Source organism: Carettochelys insculpta, chromosome 19 (genome assembly GCF_033958435.1).
Source record: "Carettochelys insculpta isolate YL-2023 chromosome 19, ASM3395843v1, whole genome shotgun sequence".
Lineage (NCBI taxonomy): Eukaryota > Metazoa > Chordata > Testudines > Carettochelyidae > Carettochelys > Carettochelys insculpta.
The window spans coordinates 4,594,123-4,613,534 of NC_134155.1; the positions used below are offsets into that span (position 1 = coordinate 4,594,123).

Below are 19,412 nucleotides of genomic sequence, written 5' to 3' on the forward strand. Positions count from 1 at the left end.
TGAAAAACGTGACATTCTCCCTCTCCCCCGCATAGCCGATGCCAGAGGCCCTCCTGTGCACGCATTTGATGTGTCCTCCTCTTAGGCTCGGGAGTGAAGTAATTAAAACAGAGATTTTTCTCTGGTCCCTCTTGCCCAGACGCTGTCACCAGCTGCCGCGTTTGGGAGGCTGGTTATTTTCTCTCTCCTTGGCCCATGCGTTGCTCTTGCAAAAATCTGCCCAGGGAACCTTGTGTCTCTCACACGCACAATACATGAGCTTGGCCCCTGTGGTGTGTCCCCATCCCAGCCGCAAGCCCCCTTGTGCATTGCTACGGCCCCTTCTCTCCAGCAGGGGGAAGCAGGGCTCCTCGGCAGGGCGGCGCCCCTGGCGCAGGGAGATGAGCTCACTCCTTCCTCTCCACGTGGGCCGGGCCGTAGTACCCACATGGCCGGGGCTGGCTGGGTGAGTCGGGGGGCCCCCGGCAAACGCCCTTCCGGCGAGAGCTGCTGGCTCGTCCCCGGGGGAGCCCGGTGGCTGCAAACAAGGCCAGAGCAGCCCAGAGAAGGAGCTGGAAGGAGGGGCCCTGCCCCCATCCCGTTCTTCCTTTGGGGAGGCCTAACTGCTCCTGGGGTTGGAGGAGGGCGCTTCCCCCTATGGAGACGGGCCTAGGGGGGTGCTAAATTCCCGCCAGCTGCCGGGAAAGGGGGCTGCAGAAACTACCGAGGGGAGGGGAGTTCCCCTGGCGCCCCCTCTGCAGGTGGCGCCCAGTTTGGGCTGAGAGATTTCCTGGATGTGGGTAGCAAGGAGCTGCCCCACCGTCCAGCCCCGGGGGCAGAGTTTGGAGGGGAAGATGGGGGTTGAGCTACAGATGGGAGGCGTTGGCTGAGTGGCCTGAGCTTTGGGATTACTCGTTCAAAGGAGCCCAAGGCAGCGTGCCCAGGTAACGTGGGGGTGCTCCCTGGTGCTAACAGGCTGAGGGTGGCTCAGCTGGCTGGCAGGGATGGGTGTCAGGTACAAAATGGGCTACGCTATCGCTGCTGGGTAGCCTGGACCTTTGTGCCCATTTCCAACCTGTGACATGGGGGTAATGTTCAGGGGGGCAGGTGGGAGGGTTATTGGCAGGGAAGCACGTAGAGACCCTCCCATGACAGTCGCTGTGGAAAGTTCCTGGTCATGGGGCCTGTGGAGCAGCTCTCTGAGTGGGGTGTGCTCAGCGGCAAGTGAGTTTGCTGTTGTGGGTCACTGTCAGATCGCCCTTTGGAGCAGCGGGTGTGGTTCTGAGCGCTGCGGAGCTTTGTCTGGTGTGGGGCCTGCCCCCTGATACAGGAACACACTTGCAGGTCACCGTGATGGAAGGGGATGTGCAGAGGCTGCTGATCCAGTTCAAAGATGAGGCTGGCGAGATCCTGGGGTCCCCCTTTGATGTTCCTATCAGTATAACACCCGAGAAGCTGCAGCTGGTCTGCAACGCACTCCTCCAGAAGGTACAGCCCATGGGCCTGCCTGTGCCCCCACATCCAGTCGCTTTGGTGGGGGAGCAGCTGGCTGCAGGGGTCTCATGCCAGCCTGGTGTGGCGAGTGCCCAGAGGGATGGGGCTTTTCTTGGCAGGGCTTAGAACCACGTCTGCTGGGCCAGGGCTGCAGGGCGTTAACTCAGCAAGATCTGGACCACGTGGCCAGGGCTCCCAGTCAGACAGCAGTGGGAAAGTCAGAGATTAGGAGTGGGGTCTCTGCTGCTGGGCCCACAGCTTTGCCCCTGCTGGTAGTATGAACACCATTCATACCACGGTCTGAGCCTGTTCCCCCTCTTTCCCCCACTCCGCTGCTCAGAGATAGGCACAGAGATGGATGGGGGAGGTGAGCGGGGGAGTTTTCCCATCTACCCTGGGCAGATTTGTCAGCTATTGCCTTGATTCTGAGTGAGTGCTGCCCTGGGCAAGGGGGAACAAGATGTGCCTGGGACCCCAAATTGTTTTCCTTTTTGGGGGTGAGGAGACCAAGGCTGTGTGAACCAGTCCTGGCTAAATCTGTCCCTGGCTAGTGCCTCAGCTTCTTTTCCTCCAGGATGAGCCGCTGCCGTTGGTCTTCTATGTCCACAATGCTGAAATCATCACATCGCTGGAGAAGACGCTGGCAGGGCAGGTGGTGGAGACGGAGAGAGTCCTGGATGTCATCTACCAGCCCCAGGCTGTGTTCAAAGTGCGGGCGGTGACACGATGCACTAGCTCCTTGGAGGGCCACACTGAAGCCGTCATCTCTGTGTCCTTCAGCCCCACTGGAAAGTAAGGGGGGCAGCCAGAAGGCCAGAGTGTGCCAGGCAGGGCAGCACCGAATGGGTGGGCTGGCCGAGGAATGGGGTTGCCGAGGGTTCTGACCGCCTGGTGATGGGGAGACAGGCTACAGTGTGGGGAGCAGACACAGGACGAGTGGTGGCTCTACCTGCCGCCTGAGCCTAGACAGCTTGTTCCTCCCTGTCTCAGGTATCTGGCGAGTGGATCTGGCGACACCACCGTGCGCTTCTGGGACCTCAGCACGGAGACACCGCACTTCACAGCCAAAGGTGAGCACAGGGGGAGAGGGGAGGCATCGGGGGATGTTCTCAGTCTGTGCCCATCCCTCCCGATAGCCTGGCTGGGCAGCAGAGCGCAGTACTGGGTTCCCTCAGTCACTCATGCACCAGAAGCTACTGGCGGCTCTGTGGTCACCCCAGCCACGGGCCTCTCCAAAGCGGGCTCCCCTCTGGGGGCAGGCTGCTGAGCTGGGCTCATTGCAGTGACTTGCCTCCCTGGCTCAGCTCCCTGATGTGTGCGTGTGAGCCCCTTGCCTGTGGCCCTGGGGCTGTGGGCCCGGCCCCGGCCCCGGCGAGGTGCTCATCCCAGAGCGAGCACCATGTGCACTGCCCCACATGTCTCCAGGCCTCAATTCCTAGGCCCAGGCCTTCCCCAGCCTTGGCAAGGCCTCCCTGCACATGCTCGGGAAGTGCCCAGGCCACCACTCAGCAGCAAGAGCACCTGCCTGCCATGAACCTGCAAAGCAGACAGGTCCAGGGCGAGGCAGGGGAGTCCCGCTGCCTGTGGGGACAGGGACAGTCCCGGGAGGAGGGCCAGCCTCACCCCTGCACTCTCTCCTCTTGGCAGGTCACAGGCACTGGGTCCTCAGCATCGCCTGGGCGCCTGATGGCAGGAAGCTGGCATCAGGATGCAAAAACAACCAGGTCAGTTTTGGCAGAGGTGCAGGGTGGCCTGAGCTCTACCATCGCAGGTTAGCTCCTTGCTTCGGGCCTGACTGCTGCCTGGAAATGGGCCCCGAGGAGGCAGCTCTACTCTTAAAGAACAGCAGTGGGCCATGCCTGGGCCTTTAGTATGTGGATCTATGATGTTCGTGCTACTGAGAGGTTTGGTTATTTCAGAAGCCCAGCTGGTCACTGCCCGCTCAGGGCCTGCTGGGCCCCCTCCCGAGTACTCTTCTCTCTGGGACCGGCTGTGCCTGAGTGCAGTGGCCGTTCAGGACAGTGAGTTGCTTGAGATAGGGATGTGAGACTGAGAAGATCTGCTTCTGTGCCCAGCTCTTCAGAACCCTCCTGGTGCAATCTTGGGCCAGGTCCTTCCTCTCGTCAGGCCTAGGTTTTCCCATCTGTAAAATGGGGATAATAATCCTTCCTCTCCCTCTCGGGTCTTGCTGTATGCTTGTACAGCGTCTAGCACAGCAAGGCTCCAGTCACGGCTGGCATCTCTAGGCCTTGTGGAGTGCTGCCAACAGCTACTCATCACTCAGCCGCTGACATGCTTGGGAAAATGCTGCTTCACTCTGAGTAACCTGGGATTGCGCCACTGCTGAGAAGAGAGGGACTGGCTTCCCCGGGGCCTGTTCAGAGAAATGAGACCCCAGAGCCAGAGCAGTGCCAGGGGTGGCCCCTTTGTACAATTAACTCTTCATTAGCTGCATGCCAAGCATGTGCAGTAAGAGGCTACACCGGAGGGCTACCTCCAGGGTTCTCTGTAAGCTGAGCACATGGGCGGCCACTCAGGAGAGAATCGGGTGCCACCCAGCTGATAAGCAGAGTGCCCCAGTGTGAGTTCTGTGGGAGGTTCACATCCACACAGGCTTCAGTTCAGAGAACAAAATTTACTGTGCTCATGGATGTTAAAAAATAGAGGTAACCCCACAAGCTGTTCTGCTCTGGCTTCTGGCTTCCTCTGGGCTCTCAACCAGCAGACGATCAATGCCTCAGCTCTGTTGACGACCCTTTCTTCCGGGGCTGAGAAAAAGACAGTGCATGTCCTGCCCAGCGGAGTCGGGCAGGAGGAACTATTGAACATGTTGTGGCTCTCCTGAGGCTCAACAAACCCTTGCTGGCCCCGGGTACTGACAGCTCCGGCTGGCTGTCGAAGAGAGCTGGGTCACTTGATTGCTGATTGTTTCGCTGCCCTGTGGGCTGAGACGGGGGAATGAAAATCTCCAGCTGACTGAGTCACAGCCGAGGTCCGGAAGGGAAGCTGCTCGCCCCTCTTCCTCCTGCTGCCTATGCCAAGGGGCATCCCGGCACCTCTGGTTGGGAAGGGCAGGGCCACCTTTTCCCATGGACTGGGCTATCCCTGGGAAGCAGGGCTGCGGCGTCCCTGACTTACCCGTCTCACTCTGTCATCCAGATATTTCTCTGGGACCCGGACACAGGGAATCAGATTGGCAGGGTGCTCACCGGACACTCCAAATGGATCACATGGCTCTGCTGGGAACCGCTCCACATGTAAGTGAGCTTCCAGCCATCCTCCTTGCTTTTCCTGGGGGAAAGGCCTGCCCCCTGCCTTGGGGATGGCCCTGCCTGCTGTGGCCCAGCTGCCATGGCAGTGGACAGAGTAGATTTCTGCAGAAGGAGGCTGAAGAGCGGCCTTTGGGTGCCAGTGGTTTGGGGGCCTGGCTGGGAGGCCGGAGATACAGGTTCCAGCCCCGACTCTCTTGCCAACCTACAACGCAACTGGGGGGGTCATCGTGGTTCTCTGGTGAGGCTGTATCTGGAATAGTGTGTCTGATTTTGGTCCCGTCCGCCCCGTTGCCAAAAGGGTGTGGACGCATGGGGGAGAGTGCAGCTGAGGGCAACAAACAGGTTTAGGGGACTGGAGCATGTGACCTACGAGGAGAGGCTGAGGGATTTAGGGTTATTTAGTCTACAGATGGGAAGAGTGAGTGGGGATTTGACAGGGGCCTTCAGCTACCTGCCGGGAGTTACAAAGAGGATGGAGAGAGGCTGTTTTCAGATGATGGAACGAGGAGCAATGGTCTCAAGTAGCAGTGAGGGAGGTCTAGGTTGGATATTACAAAAAATCTGTTTCACTGGGAGGGTGGTGCAGCACTGGAATTGGGCTCCCTGGAGAGGTGGTAGGAGAGAGTCAGCTGCCACTCGCTGATGAGCAGAGCGCCCACAGCTGGCAGCATGTGTCCATTGGTCGTGCACATCCCCATATGCCTGGGTGCATATAACAAAATTTATTTCACACACAGATTTAAAAAAAAGTTAGAGGGAACCCTGGTGGCAAGGTTCTGATTCCTCTGACACACTCCAGGGAACCTGTCAGCGGTGCCGTGTGTCCAGCCGGGGTCAATTGCCAGGAATTTACCTTTTGTCTGGAAAGGGGCCTCCAGCCTCTCACCAGTGCATTGGCTGAGAGCTGGGGAGGTGGGCAGAGTGCCCTTGCCGCAAGCTTTGTCCATCCCTGTGGGTCTCCCAGCCAAGAACTCATCCCGCCTGCCCCTTCTGAGCTCCAGAGCAGAGAGTAGACAAGGGAGTTGCCTTTCTGTAAGGAAGCCCTTATCTCCTCTCCAGCGGTGGCACTGATCCAGGCAAGGCGGATGCTTGGGAAGAGGAGCAGGCTGGTGTGGCTACCCTGTACCTTAATGGCTTCATTTTTCCTTCCTTCCAGAAACCCCGAGTGCCACTACTTGGCCAGTGCCTCCAAGGACTGCAGCATCCGTATCTGGGACACTGTGGCAGGCCGGTGCGACAAGGTCCTCACCGGGCACACGCAGTCAGTCACGTGCGTGAGGTGGGGTGGGGACGGACTGCTCTACTCCTCCTCCCAGGACAGGACCATCAAGGTCTGGAGAGGCCAGGATGTAAGTGCCACGGCCTGGCAGGGGCCGGCTTTTGACGCAGGGCACCTGGGCAGGGACGCTGCTTACGTAAAATGAGGCATCAAACCGTAATTGTTGTGCCACCTAAAAGCCAGAAGTAACCCAGTGGTGCAATGTCCTGCAGCAGCCTGAGGCCCATTCAGGTTCTACCCGCGCTGTGGGTCCTCGGCCCCCCGTGCCTCTTGGGCACCAGAACCCCTCACTTCCCTGTTCTTCCCCCCTCCCAGTGGTGAAGTAGCCCGGAATCAGCTGTTTGCAGCGTTCCAGCCCTGGGAGGGAGGGGGAGGAGCGGCGACGGAGCGTGAATCAGGTGATTCGGACGTTCCAGATGTGCCGGGTGGGAGGAGGGGAGGTGCAGGGCTCTGGTGCCCCAGTGCGTGAGAGGCGTGGGGGTGGGGCAGACAGGGGCCCTGCGTGCTGCGGGCAGACCCCAGTGGACTGCATGTGGCCCTTGGGCCCCAGGTAACCCAGCACTGCGGTAGCTGCCTACGCTGTCTTGCATTCTGGGCAGAGGCAGCCCATGCTGCCCAGGACTCAGCAGTGCCCCCTTCTGCTGGCTTCTCGGAGCTGCAGGGCTGCTTTCCCCTTGGAATCTGGTCTGCTCCTTGGCAGAGCAGTTTGGTGGTTGTGTGGGGAGGGGATCCTTGGAGCAGCTGTGGAAATGGGAATGCCCCCAGAACGATGGCGGCCCGGCAGGCGTGGGTCTGGCGCTGCTTGCTAGTGCTAGGGGAGGGGGTTTTCCCCAGGGGCTGTGGTGCTTGGTAACGTAGGCTGGACCCATCTGCAAGAGGGAGGCAGTGCTGGCCCCCATGGGCGTCACACCTTGGCCCTGTCCATCGGGAGTGATGCTGGAAGACAGCACGGCCCTCACTGGAAGCTGGGCTGAGAGCCCGGGGCTTCCTGTTTTCCTGTCTTGGTGCTTCCTGGAGCAGATTGAAGGGGAGGCTGGAACATCTCCTTGTCTGAGCCCAGCACTGATTTAACATGGAGCTGGAACGTCCCATGGCCTGACCCTCGTGCTACCTGCAACTGTTTGAAGGTGGGGCCAGGAACTGACATGCCCCAAGGCCTGACTCGGGCACTGCTCATAGCTGATGGAGGGTGGGCCCAGGAGGTCCAGTGCTTTAAGCCTTGTGCTGCCCCTGTCTCTTTGTGAGTCCCTTTCTAAGCAGGCCAATGTTCTGCTTGCAGGGAGTTCTCTGCCGCACCCTGCAGGGCCATGCGCACTGGGTGAACACCATGGCCCTGAGCACAGACTACGTTCTCCGCACTGGGGCCTTTGAACCTGCTGAAGCCTCTGTCAACCCACAGGATATGAGCGGCACTCGTAAGAGCTTTATGTCCCTCGCAGGCCAGAGAGGAACAGGGGATGGAGGCAGTGTGGCCTGGCGGGTGGGGCACGGCACAGGCTTCAATTCCCAGGTCCGATCCAGCTTCTCTGTTTCTCTGATGGGAAAATAAATCCCCGAGTGCCAGAGACGGTGAACACTACACACAGCGCTGTCATTTATTGGAAAAAGTGTAACCCCCTTAAGAGGGCATTGTTTTAACACCCCTCCCCCCACCCCAAATTCCCTGTCCAAACCCTTCCTGACCCACAAACCTGGCAGGAGGAGGCGTCTCCGATTCTGGTGCTAGGGCCGTTACGCGGTTCCTTAACCCTCCTGCTCGCTGATCTCCCTCTCTCCGCCTCGCAGTGGCAGAACTGAAGCAGAGGGCACAGCACAGGTACGACCAAGTCAGGGTGAGTCTCCAGGAGGAAAACCCCCTCTCCCTCCATGAGCAAACGTAAATGAATAACTGGTGAAGCTTTGCCCTGGTCACGTCTGTGTCGGGTGCGCCTCTTCGAGGGCGAGGTGCTGTTAGCGTGAGCCGAGCTCGGTGCTGATTGTGTGTTTGTCGCAGGGGCAGGGACCGGAAAGGCTGGTGTCTGGATCAGATGACTTCACGCTGTTCCTCTGGGTCCCCGCAGAGGACAAGAAGGCGCTGGAGCGAATGACAGGCCACCAGGCCCTGATCAACCAGGTGCTCTTCTCCCCAGACACCCGGGTGATCGCCAGCGCGTCCTTTGACAAGTCCATCAAGCTCTGGGATGGCAGGACGGGGAGGTAGGTTCTCTCGTTCTGTGATAGCCGCCATGTCAGTCTGCGCAGGAGCACAGAAGTTCCCTCATCCCCTTGCCGTGTCCGAGTCAGGACCCTCTGCAGCCTTCCTTTCTCTCTCACCTACACCCCTCTGCTTTTGAGCTAGTACACCTAGTGGTTAGAGCCCTTGGGCACTGCGCTCCCCGTTCGCCGCTCTCCCACTGACTACCCGTAAGCTTGGGCAAGCCTGTGTACTTCTCTGGTTCAGCACACGCATGTTTAGTTCCCAGCCTCTCCCTCTCTCTGTCAGGTACCTCACCTCCCTGAGAGGGCATGTCTCTGCCGTGTACCAGATCGCCTGGTCGGCCGACAGCCGCCTGCTGGTGAGCGGGAGCAGCGACAGCACGCTGAAGGTCTGGGACACCAAGGTGGGGAAGTTGGCCATCGACCTCCCTGGCCATGCTGACGAGGTAGGAGGCCGTTCTTGGAGGGGCTCACGCTAGGCCACCCTGGAGGAGGCAGAGGGCTCTCAAACTCTGTGGCCCCCATCAGTGTCTGGGAAAAGCTGGGGCTTAGCGTTCTTCCCTGGCACGGGGGCTCTGTGGCTCCAAAGGAGAGAGACACCCGGGACAGGAACTCCTCTCTCTCCTTGGTGTAGGTGTTTGCTGTGGACTGGAGCCCAGACGGACAGAGAGTGGCAAGCGGAGGGAAAGATAAGTGTTTAAGGATGTAAGTACCCCGGGGCCTGTCCCCCGAGGCGCAGAGCACAGCTTGTGTGCGCTCTGTATATTAACACAGCCTGCAAAGGAGCACACTGAGGGGCACGGTCTCTGTACAGCACCCCGCAGCCCCCAGTGGAAGTCTCACCCAGCAATCAGGACTGCTGTTGATAGTCTTGTAACAGCACCAGGAGCCCAGTGGAGTTCAGGGCACCGTCCTGCCATGACTTGGGGTTTTGTGGGGGGTGAGGGGTAGTGGGGGAGAGCTTTAATTTTCTTTGCAAAGCAAAACACTGAGAAACTTTTCCCCAAAAAATCTTGTTTGCTTGAAAAGTCAATTTTCCATCAAAAATCAGTGTTGATGAAATTTCTTTCACACCCCCCCGCCCCCCAGGAATGGGAAGGAAAAGGTTAACAGGATATCACATTTACACACTAAACATCCTGATAGGGAGGGACAGCCCCCATCCCAGAGAGGTCACAATCAAGACCGCTTCAGGTGAGCAGCTCATTCCACTTAGCTAAACCATTTGGTTCTTTGCGTAATGGGGCCAGTGGACTCCGGACAAGATGTCATTGTGTGAACGGAAGAAGGGACTAGACTGAATAATCGTAACACTCCCTCCCTGTGAGTCCAGTCAGCCAGTCCCATATCTTCCTGTTGGCCACACAGTCACCACCACAGGTGAATGACTCAAGACGTGTTGGTCCTGCTGTTTTCCTAAAACCGTCTCCCTCACCAAACCCACTTCCTACTGTAGCTATCTCCTGCTCTGCTCACCTCCTGCCTTTGTGCAACACTTGTGTTGCACTCAGCTCTGATACGCCCACTCCTGAGGGTCTGGGGCCTGCCACTAGCCTTGGTCTCCTGCCCCAGGCTGAGCACAAAGGGAACCAGGACCTTGCTGGAGCACCAAGAACCCTCTAGCAGGCACCTCCTCCTGGTTTTTCCTGCCTTTGAAGGAGGCTTTTCCCTTGCAGGATCGGGGCTGCTGGGCCAAATTCCAGCTGTATTTCCGTGCATGTCTATCCTTCCGCCCTGGGGGAGGCAGCCCTTTTGCGTGCCCCAGGAGGGGGGCATAGACATGCATAGTAGTGAATAGGAGTGCAGAATTCAGCCCCAGTCTCCGTACCAGCTGTTGTTGCTGCACTAGTAGTTGGCTGGTCTTGGAGAAGGGCAGCAGAGCCCTTGGTCTCAGATCATCTCTTTGCAGCCTTGTTCTCCCTGACAGATCAGTGCATACGGAGATATACCCCCCGTTCCGTGGCCAGTTCACCTCATTCACCTATAAATCTAGTGTGGGGCGCCTGGCTGGGCTGCTCTGTGGCTGCCTGTGTGAGAGCAGGAGCCAGAGCTGTGCTCATGACCCCAATGTCTCTTGCTTTGGCAGATGGAGAAGATAGGAGCCGTGAAGAGCCACCCACGGATCCCGACTGACCTGTACAGTGTGGCCAGGCCTGGCAGCTCACCCGCACAGCGTGGGCTGTGGTGCCTGCCTCTTACACACCGTACAAGCATTCCCTGATTAACTTCCCTGAAGGGAGATTTGAATTCAGATCTAATACGAGCCCAGGGACTTGCCATGGTGGAGCCCAGGTGGCTTTGTCTGCAGCCCTCAGTTCCCCTGGACCTCTCTGAGCTCCAGTTCAGCCTGGTGGCTTTTGACGCTACAGCAGCCTGTTCTCTCTGGAGAGGCAAGTGCCGGGTTGGGGTGGGGGGGGAGCGGGGTCTGGTCAGGCTTTTTGCTTTCCCTGCAAATGGAGCCAGGGGAGCCAAAGCCAGGGGGGACAGAGCAGCCTGTCCTTTCCTGACCTCCGGGGAAGAGAGAGACTGGGGAAAACCATCACATTTACCTTGCAAAATTTTACACACCCGCTTTGCGGGCGGGCAGGGCAAAGAGCTGTTTAATGGGTGTGGAAGAGACCCTTGGCCGCCTACATCAGCAGGGGAGGAGAACAAGCTGGGCTGGTAAACTTCCCCTTAACTCATTGCTCACTCTTGGCAATGGTTCAACTTGCCTTAGTCTAAGGAGCCAACTTGTGACTCTGTTCTCAGCCAGCGTGGGAGGGAGCAGGTGCTGCACGGCATTTCCAGGGCTTGGTTGTGCTTTGAATTGCAGGGAAGTGGCTGGGCCCAGCTTGTTCCCTGCATAGCCCCTGGCTCAGGGGTATCATGCCCTGGGAACAGCACAGGAGGCTCCTACGATGTCTTTTCCGTCCTCTTGGGGGTTGGCTGTTGTTCTGCGATTATCTGTGGCGGCTGCTCCCGCGTCTTTGGAAGCACTGGGAAAATGCCCCTTGGCTTCCATGGTGCAGGGTTGGCCCTTCCTGAGGTTATCTAGTGCATTCCCTCTGCCTGATGGTGTGCAGCAGGGGGCTGAGCCACGTGTCCTGTTCAAAACCAGTGTGTTCACAGGTGTACAGATGTTTCTGACCAATGTGGGAAGGGTTCAGTTAACACAGCCCAACAGTCTTTCTGGGAGGCTGGTCTCCCTGGCTTTAATTTTTACCTCCTGTGAAGTTTAAGGGGAATGAATCTGATTTAAAAAAGGAACAGATAAAATACTGGCGAGCTCTCTGTCGCAATTGCAATACATTTACATTGAAGATAAAGACATTCTCGCTTTGGCGCTGCTTTGTTGTGGTTTGTGCTGGATGTTCAGAAAACAGTTCTTTGGGGTTGTTTTCAAACTCCATAGTAAATCAGAGAGTTGATTGATCCTGGTTTTGAGGTTGCCACACAAACCGAACACAGAGTGGAGGATGCCAACCACGGGCTTGGAAGGGAGGAGGCCAATGATTTGGGCTGTAGCTGAGGACTTCGGAGATGTGAGTTCGTCTCCCTCCTCTGCAACAGGCCTTCCCTCTGACCTTGGGCAAGTCATTTAGTCTCACTCTGTGCATTAGTTGGTAATGGGGAAGGTAATACTGAGCTACCTCCCAGGTGTGTGGCGAGGATAAATACAATAAAGCTTATGCTAAGAGCTGAGGAAAAAAAAGGTGGTGTGGGCTGTTTTGTTTTTTTTTGTGGGGGGCGGGGGTGTTTCGGTTCTTGGCAATTTGGCAGTGTGTGAGCTGTGTTAAACTGAAAGCAAAATGTACATTTTAAAAAAAAGTAAAATGCCCCAAGCCAAATGAAACACATTATTTTACCATAAACAAAATGTTTTGTTTCCATTTCCGGTGGGCTTTTTGGAACACTTTTTAATGTTTAAAAATAAGTTAAAGAAAACTTCTTTTGAAACAAAAAGTTGTTTCATATTGGAAGGTTTCATTTTTTTTTTACGTCCAAATGAAATGTTTTGATTTTTGTTCTACTTTCTGAATTTTCTAGGTTGTTTATTTCAACCAAAACAATTGGGCAAAACCAACACAAATTCACTAATTGTTTCCGTGCCCCCAAAATGGAGTCTCTTGCTTAAAAAGTTGCAGTCAAAATAATTTGCCCACCTCTAATGAGGGTCCTATAGTAACGGGGAGCCACTTATGCACCCAAAGGAGTAATGAGGCTCGTATCGCTCAGCAGGGAAGGACTCCGCTGTGGCATATCATGAGACCCTGAAATTAATGGAGCCAGAGTTGTTCTGTGAAAAAGTTACCTTCACAACAACTCTGGGCAGGTCTACACTAGCCCAGAAGATCGACTCACTCAGGGTCAATCTTCCGGGGTTCGATTTTACGCTTCTAGCAGGGATGCACGAAATTGACCTCTCAGGGGTCTACAGTTGACCGCCGTAGTCCGTGACAGATGTAAGGAAAGCGGATGGGAGAAAGGTTTTCATCAACCTTGTTCAGTAGGGGTGGCCAAGTAAGCTGAGAGCAGATAGGTGAATTCTAGCTACGCAATTGCCATAGCTAGAATTGCATATCTGCAGTCGACTTACTTTCCTCAGTGTAGATGTAGCCTATGTCTTGCACGTCACTCCAGACTGCACTTAGTGCTACTTAGCACCTAATTAGAGATCACATGTGCATTCATATTACCATAGCTCCTAGGAGCACTATTCATGGACCAGGACCTCATGGTGGCCCTGTACAAAGCAATCCAAAAACAGTCCCTTTCCCCGCAAGAGCTGACAGTCTGGTGCTGTCGTTCTTCAGCCCCAGAGCCTGACCCACTCGAGGAGTGGCTCTTTTCATTCCTCCAGGTGTGTCCTTAGAGTACCTCATCTGCCATGAGATTGCTGAGCCTGCTCTAGCACATCACTGTGGTAGGCACCAGGTAGCAGTGTAAGGCTTAAGTCAAAGCCCTATGAGATGTTTGGAGCCACCTCAGCAAACAAGCCCTGCACTGCTAGCTGTGTTGATCTATACTCAGCTGCCCTAGAGCCTGGCGTGGCCACACATGCTGGAGCAGTGAGGGAGATTTATGTATCTGCCAGGACGCTTTTGGCTTCCCAAACAAATCATTTTGTCCTCAGGCCACCTCCGAACCTCAATAATGCAGCTCCAAGTTGTCACCATCTCTTCTGCCCTTCTTCTCTGTTCTGGTGTCAGCATTCGCTGCGGCCCAGAATGCATGGAAAAGCTCCTGCACGTTGGCTGCAAAACCATTGCCTATGCAACAGAGTCAAAAAACCAATCGGGAGGATTCTTCTCGAAACAGTGCTGCTACAGGTGGAACCTCTCTAGTCCGGCATTCTCTTGCCCGGAGTATCTGTAATCTGGTTTGAGTTTAGTTAGTTGGATGATGACTTATCGTGAGTGTGGCCACGTTTCCTGTGGTTCCATAAAGATTGTTTACAGCCACCAGTCCTGGCTCTCTGTGCTCTAATTTACCCCTTGAATGTCTTCTAAGAGTCCAGTAAGCAGTAGAAGTGTTGGTAATGCTGCTAGACAATATTGACCTCCCGAAGTCCAGCAAATTCTCTTGTTCGGCACCAGTCAGTTCCCCAGGTGGCTGGATATGAGAGGTTCAACCTGTATCATTATTAGGAACTAATTGGCCTTCAATATTTTTACCATTTACACAGCACCAGTTTTCCTGTAAATAAACCCATAGTCCTTCCTATTTTTACTCATGAAAGAGCCCATGGTGACTTTTGTAAGAATATTGCGGTAAGCTCAATATCCCAATCAACCTTCAGTTTGTGTCTTGCTGGCTAGCTAGACCCTTCTCCCTGGAGTTTGGTGTGGATACAGCATTCCTCACTTCCTATCTCAGACTCTTTTGTAGGGCTGTTGTGCTGTGTTAATCTACGGCTGTGTTCCACCCCAGAGGCTGCTGCCTTTTTGAGGGTTGGTAAAGTGAGCAAGATACAACACTCCTCTTCTTCCAGGTGATGGTGTGAGCTTCCATGCCACCAAAGTGGAGTCTCTCGCTTAAAAAATTGCAGTCAAAATAACTTGCCCACCTCTAACGAGGGTCCTGTTGTAACAGGGGGACCACTTATGTACCCCCGTTGATGGTGTCTTCTTCCGGGTGGTAGAGTGGTCACTGATTATTGAAGCACTGAGAACTTGAGTAAAAGATGCTATAAATGTGCAAAATATCATTACTTGTAATAAAATCAAAATTTGAGGCAAGAATCTCATTTTTCACCTAAGATCCTTGGTGTGTTTTTAACAATCAAACGTCTCTTTGTAAAATACCTAGCCTTTGTCTTGGGAAAGCACTGCCACAGCCCTTCCTGGCAGGATGACAGCTCTGCTGGCCAGCTTGCCAAAATGCTTGTCCTGAAATGTTTAGGTTTTCCAGAGCCAATGCTGGGTGTAAATGTCAATACAAGTGCCCTTGTGTTTTCAGGCCAATTTCAGCTGAATTGTTTATGAGCTGTACCGCAAAAGTGTGCCTATTGCACAGGTATTAGCGTTCCTTGTCTGACACAGGAATTAAGTGCCTCCAGCTACCGCGGACTTCCTATTCCAAGGGTTTCTCCTCCTGCTTTCCGATATTGTGCCTGCGTCTACGCCACCGTTAAAACGCCATAGAACTGCCCCATTAATGCAGTACCTCTTTGCGCCTTGTGGTTTCTGAGGGCTTTGTGATGATGAGGGGGGAATTGCTCAGCTCTGTGAAGGAAAGTTTTGGGCCTGTGAGTGAAAAGTCAGGAGGAAGAAGCGGTGAGGGCAGTCGCTTTTCTCAGACGGGAATCAAACACACCTGCACTGCAGAGATTCTTGAGCCAGCCATGTGATGGAGCTCAAGATCCTTTGGTCACGTGTACGTGAGGCCTGGACTGCCTGCTGGTGTACACCATCAGTGCTCCAGCCTCTTCCAGCCAACGCAGAAGGCTCATGTAGTGGCTTATCTGTCATCTGCAAAACTGCAGAATCCCTCGAGCCTTCAAATGCCAACAAACTTAGTTCATCGCTTGGTTTTTCCCAGGTCAATAAACTTGACTCCCATGGGACTTACGGGCAGGGGTAAGTAACAGAGAGGTGGCCGTGTTAGTCTGTATTCTAACAAAACAAACCAGCAATCATGTAGCATTTTAACAAAATAATTTATTAGGTGATCAGCTTTCATTTCCAGAGCTGAAGAAGTGGGTCTACCCCACAAAAGCTCATCACCTAATAAATAATTTTGTTAGTCTTTAAAGTGCTACATGACTGCTGGTTTGTTGAGGCAGGGCAAAGGTAGAAGTCTTTCAGCGGAGACACTAAAACCCTAGCACCTTGTCTACTGTGTATGGAAGCTAAAGATCCTAAGGTGCTTTTTGTAACAGAGTTTGATAGTCCTTCACCAAAATTCCCTCTCCCTCTGCTTTGTGTGGGGTGTACTGTAAGCAGATTGGTGGCATCTGCATCACAGAGGTGGCTAACTTCCAGTGGCATTATAAGGACATGTTTGTAAGTTCTCAGATGTCCTTCAAGACGGAAACGTGGCTATGAAAAAATGCAAACATCTTCATTCCAGGCAGATGGAAGCAGGACTAACCTGTGTCATGTAAATACCAAAGAGTATTGAAATCTGTCCCCTCCCTGGAAGATACTGTAATTATTAATCTTGTATTTTAGATGGAGACTCTTCATGGCAGAGAGAGGAAATGACTTGCCAAGGACATGCAACGTTAGTGTCAGAGACAGGAGTACAACATGGGTTTCCTGACTCCCACTTGCCTTCTTTAACTTGATAGATCAGTGGCTCACAACATTTTCATGAGTGCGGACCTGTCACATCATCCCTCCAAACTCTTTGCGGACCCTAATCACCCCCCCATCCATTCACAGACCCCTATCAAAGCCAATTCTAGCTGCTACGTACACTTCATTAAATGAAACAGGAAACCACACCATAGATTTTTCAGACAGCTATTAACATTGGAAGAGATTTAATTGAAAAATAATTGCAACTTTGCAACCAACTTTGCAACTCATTTAAAACTTATTTTCTGTGATCACTTTTATTTATCTTTTTTTTTCCCCACAGACCTCCCACAATACCCTCCCAGACCCCCAAGTGTCCGCAGACCCCAGGTTGAGCACCACTGTGACAAATCACACTCCTTGACACACTGCATAACTTCAACACACAGGGAACTTGTAGGGTCGCTGTTTGTTTCTGGTGTAGTGCTGGTCGGGATAATTGGCTCCCTCCTGCGGAGATGTTCATTCCCTATACCTTTTGTGTCCTTGCCAGTGCCATATGACTGATAACTGCTCTCCAGGGGGTGCTGGGTGTGAAATGAGAGGCTCCTTTTATTTGTGCATTTTCCTGTTGCCTGATCCTCCCTCCTGGGCTTTGAATGGAGCTCTGGTGACTGTTGTGCATGCTGTTGGAGAGGTTAGAATACTCCCTTTTTTAGACCAATTTTTAAAATGTCACTTTGACCAGACAGAGCTAGAGTGAGGCCTTTATTGCCATTGTGGAGTGAACATCAGCAGTAACAGTACAGCTGCGTCTACACGTGCCGGCTACTTCGAAGTAGCCGCGACAACTTCGAAATGGCGCCCGCCACATCTACACGTGGCGAGCGCTATTTCGAAGTTGAAATCGACATAAGGCGGTGAGACGTCAAAGTCGCTATCCTCATGAGGAGATGGGAATAGCGCCCTACTTCGAAATTGAACGTCGAAGTAGGGCACGTGTAGCCAATCCGCGTCCCGCAACATCAAAGTAGCGGGGTCCGCCATGGCGGCCGTCAGCTGAGGGGTTGAGAGATGCTCTCTCCAGCCCCTGCAGGGCTCTGTGGTCACCGTGTGCAGCAGCCCTTAGCCCAGGGCTTCTGGCTGCTGCTGCTGCCGCTGGGGATCCATGCTGCATGCACAGGGTCTGCAACCAGTTGTTGGCTCTGTGGATCTTGTGCTGTTTAGTGCAAGTGTGTCTGGGAGGGGCCCTTTAAGGGAGCGGCTTGCTGTTGAGTCCACCCTGTGACCCTGTCTGCAGCTGTTCCTGGCACCCTTATTTCGATGTGGGCCGCTTTGGTGTGTAGACGCTCCCCTGCAGCGCCTACTTCGATGTAGTGCTGCCCAACGTCGACGGCACCAGCCCTGGAGGACGTGTAGAAGTTATTCATCGAAATAGCTTATTTCGATGTAGCATTCATGTGTAGACGTAGCTTATATGAGCTGTTCATTTACACTTCTTCCTGTTCTCCTGGAAGTGTGCCTCACCTCTGTGATCTCTGGGGTTCACCTCCTATAGGTGAGAGGGAGAAATACAGTTCACTTACTCTTTGGTCTCTCTACTGAGAGCACAAATGAAGGTGACACTTATGGATACCTGGTACTGAGCTGACACGCAGAAACTAATTTCAGACAGGCCAGCTGAGCTCCCAGTTCAAACTAGTGACCTAAGCCAGATCCTTAAAAATATGAAGGCTCCCAATGTCAATACAAGTTAGGAACGTAAATCCCTTTGAGGGGTCTGAACCCTAGAGTCAAACTACTCAGGTCTGTCATCTGAGCAAAATTTCCACTGATTTTCTGACTTTGCCACTCTGGAGCCAGTTATAAATCTCCATGCGATGAGCAGTAAATGTTACGCTGATTGAATTTTGCACCTTCTGCCTGTCACTGTTTTATTCTGGACCACTGATGTCCTGTACAGCTCCAGTCTTGCTCTCTGATGAAATTAAACCGTTCCAAGACAAGCAGATAAGGAAAGCAAAACAAACAGCTAGAGTAAAGCAGTGTGATCACTTGGTGTTGTGAAGGGAAATGAATGTATGATTTTTCTGGCTTAAACATTCTTAAAGTGATTATATGTCTCATGGCCTCTTTGTGTTGTCTTTCTTCCAAGCATGCTGTGTGAAGTAGAGCTGAAGGGCATGTTCTCTATAAGCCAATTTCTTGGTTAGCCACCCAGGAAAGATTCAGATGCTGTGCATCTGATTAGGAGAGCATTCGCAGCCAGCAGCATATGTTTCAACCAGTGTTACACATTGGCCCATGCCGTGGCGCACATAACAAAATTTATTCTGCCCATGTATGGAAAAAATTAGAGGGAAACCTGATGCAGGGTATATACCATTGTGGAGAGACAGGCTCATGTCTAAATGCAAAAACACAGTTAGTCATTTTCAAGAAACTGAATTCCTGAATCTGAATGTCTCACTTATTTAGATTGGTTTTGTTATTCTCCTGGTTTGATATATTTGATATTTAACTCAGTATTGTCAGTAGATATGCTTTTGGGTTACAGCCATCACCTTATATGATTATTAAACTGAATTCGTATGCAATTTTTTAAGCATTGATTTTATTTTTTGCCTTTATGCCGCTGACTTGCTGAATTTAATGTGCTCAGTTTCACATGTTGGTTCTTGTTTGTTAGCTCAGGCCTAAGATGCCATGATACAGAAAAAAAAAGTTTTTATGTTAAAAAAAATTCCTTTTGTTCTGTTCAAACTAAAGAATTTATATTGGTGTTTTATATCCCTACCTGCACATTTTCTTGTCTGTGAAGCCTAAAGTTGCCCTGTGTAAGGCTAACAGGGTCAGTATAATTTGCTGAGGCATGTCTTTTGTTTGCTTGGCTCTTAAAGAAAGGTTCTAATGGTTTTCACAGGAATGTTAAAAAAAAAAAATGTTGCAACTGTGGTGCATTAAAGAGAGGTTATTGAAAGCAGCAAAAAACAAAACCAAGCCCCACACCAATCAAAATAGAGCAATTAAGTCATGCTTCCCTGAATGTCTCGGGATACATGTGCCAGAATATAATATTGTTGTCACTGTTTCCAGATGCCAAAGTGGGGATTGAGCTACATATCACATGAGAGAATGTGTACTGATCTGGGCAGGACCCAGGTCACTAAACCTAAGTGGCAGCATTGACAGCTGTTTGCTAGGTGCACCTTGTGATGTTTATAACTGCTAGAGTGCCAAAAACAAAGCACAGGTGGTGTCTCCTATTCCAGGTATGTCAGTGTTTGCTGGAAGTCTGGCGCTCCAAAGGGGTGCAGCAGCGAGAGGGTTAATCCTCCATTACTGCTGACAGTGTGGAGAGAGGATGAGATCAGTGAACTCTAAGGAGTTATTTGAGGTAAAGGGAAAGCACTGGGCACAGAGATATAGGGATGCTGGTCCAAGCACAGGAGGCAGCTGGAAAAAGAT

General features: G+C 52.9%; 1 protein-coding gene across 3 annotated transcripts; it reads left to right on the top strand.

The window, feature by feature from the left end:
• Window positions 1–373: 373 nt before the first annotated feature.
• Window positions 374–18,619, top strand: NLE1 (notchless homolog 1). Of its 3 annotated transcripts, XR_012648103.1 has the most exons (14): window positions 374–445; window positions 1,324–1,467; window positions 2,048–2,265; window positions 2,464–2,543; window positions 3,121–3,197; window positions 4,633–4,730; window positions 5,902–6,094; window positions 7,304–7,439; window positions 7,810–7,856; window positions 8,018–8,220; window positions 8,507–8,666; window positions 8,855–8,925; window positions 10,307–10,610; window positions 15,876–18,619. XR_012648103.1 is itself a non-coding variant. In XM_075013608.1 (13 exons), exons 1-13 carry the CDS (start codon window positions 428–430, stop codon window positions 10,317–10,319), a joined length of 1,458 nt encoding a protein of 485 aa, XP_074869709.1. In that variant the 5' UTR covers window positions 374–427; the 3' UTR covers window positions 10,320–11,922. The 3 variants fall into 3 exon arrangements, 2 of the variants coding, with proteins under 2 accessions (XP_074869709.1, XP_074869710.1); XM_075013608.1 differs by lacking the exon at window positions 15,876–18,619 and having other exon boundaries at window positions 10,307–11,922; XM_075013609.1 differs by lacking the exons at window positions 374–445; window positions 15,876–18,619 and adding an exon at window positions 902–923 and having other exon boundaries at window positions 10,307–11,922.
• The last annotated feature ends 793 nt before the right edge of the window (window positions 18,620–19,412 follow it).

Bases quoted from the DNA above. Each gene is read 5' to 3' on its own strand.
- NLE1 (XM_075013608.1), top strand. The intron at 2,544-3,120 runs GTGAGCACAGGG...TCCTCTTGGCAG, and splicing joins ACCGCACTTCACAGCCAAAG to GTCACAGGCACTGGGTCCTC. The intron at 6,095-7,303 runs GTAAGTGCCACG...TTCTGCTTGCAG, and splicing joins AGGTCTGGAGAGGCCAGGAT to GGAGTTCTCTGCCGCACCCT.